This window comes from Otolemur garnettii, unplaced genomic scaffold (assembly GCF_000181295.1).
Source record: "Otolemur garnettii isolate 467f Iridium unplaced genomic scaffold, OtoGar3 scaffold00172, whole genome shotgun sequence".
NCBI classification, from domain to species: Eukaryota; Metazoa; Chordata; class Mammalia; order Primates; family Galagidae; genus Otolemur; species Otolemur garnettii.
This window is the reverse complement of record NW_003852567.1, coordinates 312,394-321,923: the sequence shown is the minus strand read 5'-3', so window position 1 is coordinate 321,923 and position 9,530 is coordinate 312,394. Positions and strand designations below refer to the sequence as shown.

The following is a 9,530-nucleotide window of genomic DNA, read 5'->3' as shown; positions in this document are numbered from 1 at the left end:
AAAAAAAAAAAAAAGAGGGAGTTTCTGGGCAATAGATCACAGAGACCCTGACAGAAGCAACTCCATATCCCCTTCCCTCACCTCTGCCTTTGTCCACAGTACTGCAGTTTCCACAGTTGGCTCCAGACTCCTGAAGAGGCAGAGATAGAATCCAAGGACAAGTGTCCCTCATGCCTCCCAATGTGACATTATGACTGGATTCTGTGCTCTGGGAGCTGTTTTATGTCACAAATCCTGGGCCCTTCTATGTCTGAGTTGACTATTTATCCACTGCAATGCCATAGTAATGCTTTTTTCTGAGAAAAGCAGACAATTTTCCCCAGTCTCAGAGAGTTTGCTCAAAGGAGGCAGAAAATGTCCCTGTAGAACTACAGACCCAGTACGTTAGAGGAAACCTCCAGCCTTAAGTTCTCCTGTTAAAGATGAGGAAACTGAAGTTCAGAGGGGACCACAGCAAGGACAGATCCCGTGGTTCCTCACCTTGTCTCCAGGGCTCGTTCCCTTGTCACTGGGATTATATTCTTGCCCCTCCATTTGTGCCAGACCAGTTTCACTAAGGAGTAGAGAACTAAGAGGTCTTGGTCATCTTCACTTTCCCTAAGACACTCATGAAAAGTAGAGGCGTCACCTTTTTCTCTAAGAGATCTGCCCCACCCTTATGGGGGGCAGTGGGGTGAAGTCCCAGAGCTCCACGCATTGCATCTGTGACAATTACACTATTGCTGGTTGGAGAAGATTGGGTAGGAGAAACTGGGCACAGTTTGAAGCTATCCTCATACAAATATCAGAGGAGATTAACTGTGACAATCAGAAGTATTTGGGAAAATGAAATCTGTTTTCAAGATATTACTACTATGGACTGGAGAATCTAAGACTTGGAAAGAACGCTGTAAAGTAACTGGTCTTGCCTCCTCCCCCTCCACTCTGTGAATGGTTTCCACAAAACACAATTTTCCTGTTTCTCCTTTAAACACCTTGAAGTGTCTGGAGCTCACTTCTCCCATTTCTTTGCTGCATAGTGTTAATTGCTAGGAAAGTTTCCCTACATTGAGCAGAACCATCCTTCTTCTGATGTCATCCCCCACTCCAGCCCCACTGAGCCCCATCCCCACACTGACCTAGTCTCCCAGAACATGCCCATTCCCCTTCCCCTCTGGAAGACCTTCAGAGACATGGACGCTATGACCAAGTTCCCACTCACGACCACCTTTGCTCTTCTCCCCACCTACCTGAAGAAGGTTTGGCCAGCATGGAGATGAGTCCATGATGGCGGCAGGCCCTCGCCCAGAGAGAACATGTCTTGACAGGGAGGGTGCTGGAAGGCCTCTAGGCTTGGGAAGTGATTGTTTCAACTGTCCACAGTGACTGTCCCCAGGCTAGTCATATCTGTTGGGGCTACACACAGAAACATACAGCAAGTCCTGCTTAGCTGTCTCTCAAAGCTAAGAAGTCCTTTCAGATTTCACGGGAAGGAAAAGGCCACACGTGGAGGGGCTCTACCTGCTCTCTGTCACGGGCTTCTCTGGGTCTGGTGAGGTAACAAAGGCAAGGACACCTCCAGGACTGAGTGCAGCGTGACATCAGGAAAGGCACCCTGCGCTCCTTGCCCCTCACCCCGCTCTCCAGAGGTCCTATCAAGGAGCCATGGAGCAGTTTAGAGCTCTGGTTGTTCAGGGGCTGGTTTTAATCCCAGAAGCAATTTAAAGTTTGGTGAAAGGCCTCATGAGTTTAGGGCCTGTGTCCCACAAACCCAGCTGCAGGCTGTTCTGTGTAAATTTTAACTCACCACAGAAGAAAGTTCCTTAGATTAGAAAGTTCCCACCCTGTCCTTGCTGACTTGCCGGGAAATAGAGGCAATAACTGAATGAATTCTGACTGTGCTTTGACCACAACATTATGTCTGTCTGTGGGGACTCTGCCACTCTTGGAAAAGCTAAGTGTCAAAACAAGAGGGAGAAGGTTTGCCTTGGCTGAGACAGACACACGGTCGTCCTTCCAGGCCTTCCTTGCAGCTGCTCAGCACGCATCCACAGCTGACCAGACCTGGTCCCTGCCCTTCAAATCAGGAGGCTGCAATGGGCCACCACCAGGCACTGGAGAAAGACCAGATATGACAAAGGCAGGGCCTCTGATCTCCAGAAAGTTCTGATGACAGCAACACTCTGTGAAAGATTTTCCAAGTGCCCCTAACTTGTATGGGAGCCACGGAGCAGACACAAGTCAGAGAAGAAAGGGCATGTGAGGGCCAAGGTGGGAGGCATTGTAGGAGAAGACGTTATAGGGCTCAAGGATAGATCGGAGATAAAGAGCGAGGTGGGCCAAGGGCAGGACTTGAAATCTAAGAGAGAGAAACAAACAAACAAAAAATAAATCAGAGGAAAGAGGAAGAAGAAAGTATTTAGCTAGCACAGGGGACTGGGCACTGAAGGGTTGTTTAAACATTCCTTCAACTGCCTCCTTATTCCGTATCTGGGACTATGACAGTTACTGAGGATAAAGAGATAAGAAATCTTTTCTGTAAATTGGGTATGCTGGTTCGCGCCTATAATCCCAGCACTGCACTTTGGGTGGCTGAAGCAGAAACATGGCTTGACACCAAGAGTTCAAGACCAGCCTGAGCAACATAGCGAGACATCTCATCTCTACAAAAAAAACATTAGTCAAACATGGCAGTGCATGCCTGTAGTCCTAGGGTGAAGCTTGAGTCCAGGCGTCTCAGTTTGCAATCAGCTGTGCTGCTATGATGTACTCTAACCTGGCTAGCAGAACAGAGTGCTGTCTCAAAAAAAAAAAAAAAAAAGTCTCCTGTTTATGGATTTCTGCTCTGAGAAGCTGTGATTCTCTGAGTCTGCCTGTCTGTCTGTCCAGTTTCAGGGAAAGTGATTTTCCCTATGACTTCACATCTCTCTAACATATACAAGAAGATTTGTTGATTTTTTTTTTCATTTTGTTCAGCTTCTCACTTGTTAGGATGGAGTGACAACTTCCAAGATCCCTGCATGCCAGACCAGAAACTGGAAGTCCCTCTTTACATTCTTAAAAATTATTGAGCATTCCAAAGAGGTTTATTTATATAGATTATATCTATCAATAGTCACCATACTAGAAATTAAAATTGAAAATTTGTTCTTATATTTAGAATTAACAATAATAAAAATTTTGTTTTGAGACAGAGTCTCACTATGTCACCCTGGGTAGAGTGCCCAGGCGTCACAGCTCACAGCAACTTCAAACTCTTTGGGCTTAAGTGATTCTCTTTCCTCAGCCTCCTAGCCTCCTAAGTAGCTGGGACTACAGGAGCCCGCCACAATGCCTGGTTATTTTTTGTTGTTGTTTGGTTTTTGTTGTTGTTGTCATTGTTGATTAGCAGGCCCAGGTTGGATTCGAATCCTCCAACCTTGGTGTATGTGGCTGGTGCCCTAGTTGCTGAGCTACAAGTTCCAAGCCAACAATAATAAATACATTACACATTAACATAAATCACATTTTAAAAAATAACTATAATTTCCAAAACTTAATATAGGAGAAGAATAATTTTGGTTTACATTTTTCTTGCTACCTTTTTTTTTTTTTTTTGAGACAGGCTAGAGTGCCATAGTGTCAGTCTAGCTCACAGCAATCTCAAACTCCTAGATTCAATTGATCTTCCTGACTCAACCTGCCAAGTAGTTTGGACTACAGATGCCCACCAAAATGCCTAGCTAATTTTTCTCATTTTTAGTCAAGACAGGGTCTCATTCTTGCTCAAACTGATCTAGTCTCAAGCTCCTGTACTAAGGGATCCTCCTGCCTCAGCCTCCCAGAGTGCTAGTATTACAAGGATGAGCCATGGTGCCAGCCCATTGTTGTTTTTTTTTAATTTTAAAACTTTTTGTTTGATATTGTTTTCTTTGCATTAGTAACATAGCATAGTCCAAGGGAAATTACCTTTTGGTAATTCTAGCATGTAGAATCAATAGGTGATAATTTAACAATTAACTTTTTTTATTTTTTATTTTTTTTTATTAAATCATAGCTGTGTACATTAATGCAATCATGGTGTACAATGTGCTAGGGTTTTATATACCATTAAATGTTTTCATCAAACTGGTTAACATAGCCTTCACGACATTTCCTTAGCTATTGTGTTAAGACATTTATATTCTACACCTAGTAAATTTCACATGTGCCCTTGTAAGATGCACCGTAGGTGTGGTCCCACCAATTACTCTCCCTCCACCCATCCTCCCCCCTCCCCTCCTCTCCCTCTACCCTTTCCCCTTCTTATGGGCTATAATTGGGTTATAGCTTTCATAAGACACAGTAAGTAAAGCAAGCAGACAGCCCTTAGAATGGGAGAAGATATTTGCAGGTTATGTCTCTGACAAGGTTTAATAAGCAGAATCCACAGAGAACTCAAACATATTAGCAAGAAGAGAACAAGTGATCCCATCTCAGGGTGGACAAGGGACTTGAAGAGAAACTTTTCTGAAGAAGACAAGCACACAGCCTACAGACACATGAAAAAATTGTCATCATCCTTAATCATCAGAGAAATACAAATCAAAATTGCTTTGAGATATCATCTAAGTCCAGTAATATTAGCCCACATGACAAAATCCCCAAACCAGAGATGTTGGTGTGGATGTGAAGAAAAGGGAACACTTCTACACTGTTGGTGGGAATGCAAACTAATATGTTCCTTTTGGAAAGATATTTGGAGAACACTTAGAGATCTAGAAATAGACTTGCCATTCATTACCACCATTCCTCTACTAGGTATATATCCAGAAGACCAAAAATCACATTATAACAAAGATATATGTACCAGAATGTTTATTGCAGCCCAATTCATAATTGCTAAGACATGGAAGAAGCCCAAGTGTCCATCAACCCATGAATGGATGAATAAATTGTGCTATATATACACCATGGAATATTATGTAGCCTTAAAGAAAGATGAAGACTTTACCTCTTACATGTTTACATGGATGGAGCTAGAACATATTCTTCTTAGCAAAGTATCTCAAGAATGGAAGAAAAAGTATCCAATGTACTCAGTCTTACTTTGAAACAATTAACTTTTTTAAAATTTAACTAGTTATAAAACTTAAAACATTCTTTTTTATTTCAAAATATTAATGGGGGCAGGGGGACAGCACCCATAGCTCAGTAGGTAGGGCACTGGCCACATACACAGAGGCGGGTAGGTTCCAGCCTGACCTGGGCTGTTGTTGAACAACAATGAGAACCGCAACCAAAAAAATAGCCGGGCATTGTGGCAGGTGCCTGTAGTCCCAGCTACTTGGGAGGGTGAGGCAAGAGAATCACTTGAACCAAGAGTCTGAGGTTGCTGTGAGCTGTGATGCTGGGGCACGCTACCAAGGGGGACAAAGTGAGACTCTGTCTCAAAAAAAAAAAAATAAATCATGGGGTACAAGTGTTTTTGTTACATGGATTGCTTTTGTAATGCTTGAGTAACACCTCTAAGTGTGCCCATCACCCAGTGTTTCCTGGACCTATTTGGTAGATTTTTGCCCCTCCCTTCACCATCATCCCTCCCCCACTTGATTTCCAATGAGTTTGACTCTGTACTCCCCTCTATGCACATGTGTGCCCATCTGTTAGTTTCAATCTAATACAGTATACATTTGGTGTTTGTTTTTCCATTCTTCAGATACTTTGGGGTAGTAGTCTCCAGTTACACCCAAATTGTTGTATCCTTTTTTCATGGCTGAGCACTACTCCACAGTGTACATATACTACATGTTCTTAATCCACTCATGAATGAGAATCACTGGTTTAAGATTAGATATGGACAAAGATACACACTTTGTTAACCTTTTTATTTCAATTAAAATGAGGATACAAATGTTTAGAGTACATTGTTCTCACTTACAGGGTAACATTCCAGTAGTAAAAGAGTCCCTTGCCCAGGGGGCATGTTATACACCCTTGCTATGTATACACGAGTTGAGATGCCATTACATGCCCTCCCTCCTTCTGACAATTGTCCTCCCCCCTCCCTTCTTTCCCCTCTCCCCTCCTCCTATTCCTGTATTAGATTGTATTTGGGGTTTATTGGTCATAGGAGCCTGTAATTCTTCATATATTGGTTCCATATTAGGATTGAGTACATTAAATATTTATTTTTCTATCTTTGTGACACTTTACTAAGAAGTCTGTATTTAGACTCCATCCAGGTAGATGCAAAAAATGTAAAGTCTCAATCTTTTGTAATGGCTGAATAGTATTCCATGCTATACATATGCCACAATTTATTGATCCACTCATGGGTTGATGGGCATTTTTTGAGTTGCTTCCATGACTTGGCAATTATGAATTGAGCTGCAATAAACATTCTAATGTAAATATCTCTGTGGTAAAATGATTTTTGTTCTTATGGGTAGATACCTAGTAATGGGATTCCAGGATCAAATGGAAAGTCTACTTTCAGTACTTTGAGGATTCTCTATACTTCTCTCCACATCACACCAGCATCTGCAGTTGGGGATTTTGCGATGTAGGCTAATCTTACTGGGGTTAGGTGATATCTCAGGGTGGTTTTGATTTGCATTTGTCTGATGAGTAAAGATGATTGTCTATGTCACATGCCCCCCTTTTTTATGTATTTAGAGATAGGGTCTTGCTCTGTCACCCAGGCTGGCTCAGCTAATTTAAAGTTTTTTGGGGGGTTTTTTGTTTGTTTGTTTGTTTTAGAGATGGGGTCCTGCTATGATGCCCAAGCTGGTCGTAAACTCCTGGCCTCAAGAGATCCACCCACCTTGCCCTCAGAAAATGCTGAAGTTACTGGAATGAGCCATCATACCCAGCATGTGGTATGTCATGTTCATGTAGCTGTTCTTTGCCACCTGTCTCTCACCCCTCGGTGAGCAGAGATCTCTGAGTGTCCTCACCAAGATTTAAGGAAGTCATTCCTGAGCTACAAGATGCCCTGAGTTTTGGCTTTTGAGTCTTTCTCTCCCTGCTTATGTCTTTCTTGCTATTCTTCCCCAGCTTAGTGCCCGCTAGTGCCCCACTCACAGACTTAGGTCTCCTGTAGGAAGCTCAGGAATAGGTGGAAGAGAAGAACCCACAGCCCAGACTCTCAGCTAGTGTTACAATTGGCTCCAGACTCATGCACACAGGAGTCGGGGCACACACTGCCAGACAGCTTGACTCACTTCTATTCTTGATAGAATAGAAGTTATGCTCTTACATTAGCTACTGACATCTTATTATGTTTGTCTAATTTTAAGCCATCTCCCAATTTTTCTGGAATGAGAAAATAATATATGCAAGAGATACAAGTATAAAATCAATGAGGCCAGGTAAAAATTCTGCAGCTCTTAATTTGAATTTTATACATTATTAATTATAGATTTGATCTAAGTATATATTTATTCATCATATACATGCATACAATTCAAATATATGTGTATATATTTTTTCTTTCCTAGCTCCTTTTATTGAAAAGACCCAGAAGTTATTCCAAACTCAATAGGACCTCTAGCACCCAGGTTATGACTTCCAAATATCATCCAAAGGAAATGAGCTCCTTAGAGAAAATAGTTGTTTCTAGGTCTGGAGGGGAAGTGTGAACATTGAGCCTATAATATCTTGACATACTAGAAAGCTAGGAAGTCATCAAAGATACTATGGCCATGCAAAAGGTCTCAGGAGCCATGAACTCCTAACTCACTAAAATGAAAAGCTCTCAAGTATCCAGATCTAATTCCAACGCATGGGAAACACAGAGACAGACACCAGAGAACTGCCATAAGTCAAATCAGACAGTGGTAACATTTACAGTTCCCCACAGGGGAAAGAAATTATTCCTTTCAAAAAATATAACTTAAAAGGCATTGGGGAAGGAACACAAGGAGAGGGAAAGAGAGAAAAGAAAAAAATAAAGATCAAAGAAACAAATAATGTATGATTTCATTTGGACCTGGTTCAGTTAAACAAATTAAAATAATTAAAGCATTTTTAAGACATTTCCAGAAATATAAATGCTGGGTAATTTATGATATGAAGGAATTATTGCCACATTTTAGGTGAGATAATGGTAATTTGCTTATATTTTTCAAGAGTGCTAGTCGTTTTTGGATATAAATACTGAAATATTTCAAGGTAAAATGCTAGTATCATCTGAGATAATAAAAAAAAAAATTAAGGCGAGGGAGAAATAAGCCACACGGATAGGGATGAACAGGATTGGCCATGAGCAGATCATCACTGGCTCTGGGTGATGAGTAAGTATTATTCTCTCTACCTTTCTGTAGGTTTAAATATTCCCATTTAAAAGAAAGACTGCTCCAAGACTTAGCTCGTGTGCTTCAGCCTGTGTTTCTGTTTTCATCCGGGTGTGGGTCTTTCTGTGTGTTTGCTTTCTCATCCCCTCCAGATCAGCTTTCCCTTCCTTGCTATGCGCGTGGCCACGCTAGTCCTGGCCTCACATGGTCTAAGCGCCCTGTGCCAACTAAGAGGTGTCTCTATATCCAAATTCCACATTCCTTGGAGAGAAAATATGATGAACTAAGTCCCCACTTACCTGTGGTCAGAGGAAAGAGCATGACTGTCCTCTTGGCTGGTGCCTAGGGGAAGAGATATTCTGCCTCAGGCAGGATTTTCTAGCCAGTGTGCCACAGGCTACATCCAGATGGCCCATGCTCAGGGTCCTCCTGATTTAGAGTCACCAAGCAGGTAACTGCAGTGACCTAGGCCCTCAGAGGAATTGCCTTCAGCCATGAGAAGGAGACTCATGCTCTTACGCAGGTGCCATGCACAGCCCATTAATTTTCAAGGACTTTGTGGCAGGACAAAGATTGGGAAGCATTGAATGAGGGTGATGGGCAGGGTGTGGGTTGTGGCCAGATTTCAGAGAAGTAATCTAAGATATAAACCGAACTGTAAGGCTACAACCATGGTAAATCAAGGAGCTGCAATCTAAGTTCTAAAGCTACTTATGCTAACAACACTATTATTTTGCGTGATTTTGATAGGTATTGCCTGTGTCCATGGATTCTGAAAAGAGAGCATTAGTTAAGCATTGGCATTTCCATGTTGCCACAGTGTACTACCTGGGGCCACTAGACTCTGAGACAGAGATTATAGTGCAGTGTGTTTATTAGGGAGTGCCCTGGGAAGCAACTTGTAGAAGGAAAGGAATCAGGACTGGGCAGAGATACTGGATAGTAACATAGTCTCAACAAAGGCTTTGGCCAATCCTGTGGAAGAACTTGGCACAGGGATGGCCATCAGAATTGTCCTGAAGTGTGGAATGAAGTTTATATTCTTTCGTCAATCAGTGACTGGGTATAGGCTGTCCCCATGAAGGGGACCTGCCCTTGGGTGAGTCAGCTGATTCCCAAGGATGCCTGACACCTGCAGGGTGTCTGCTGTGGCACTCCCAGCAGGTGGAGAAACACGTCCCTCAGTCCTGTAGAAGGATCTCTGGGTGGAGAACTAGGCAGAGTTCTTTAAGTCAAAACTAGTAAAATGAAGGATGTTGCAAAGAAAATTTGCTCTGCTAGGATGTTTCATTTGAA

General features: G+C 42.4%; 1 protein-coding gene across 1 annotated transcript in view; it reads right to left on the bottom strand.

Moving 5' to 3' along the window:
* Positions 1–8,094: 8,094 nt before the first annotated feature.
* Positions 8,095–9,530, bottom strand: part of LOC100966202 (olfactory receptor 13C7-like) — a gene marked incomplete at its 3' end in the record, with an annotated part of 3,742 nt that continues 2,306 nt past the window's right edge. The window contains exon 2 of the mRNA XM_012811665.1: positions 8,095–8,130. Coding sequence (XP_012667119.1) covers positions 8,095–8,130 — 36 coding nt within the window. The remainder of the gene's footprint in view (positions 8,131–9,530) is intronic.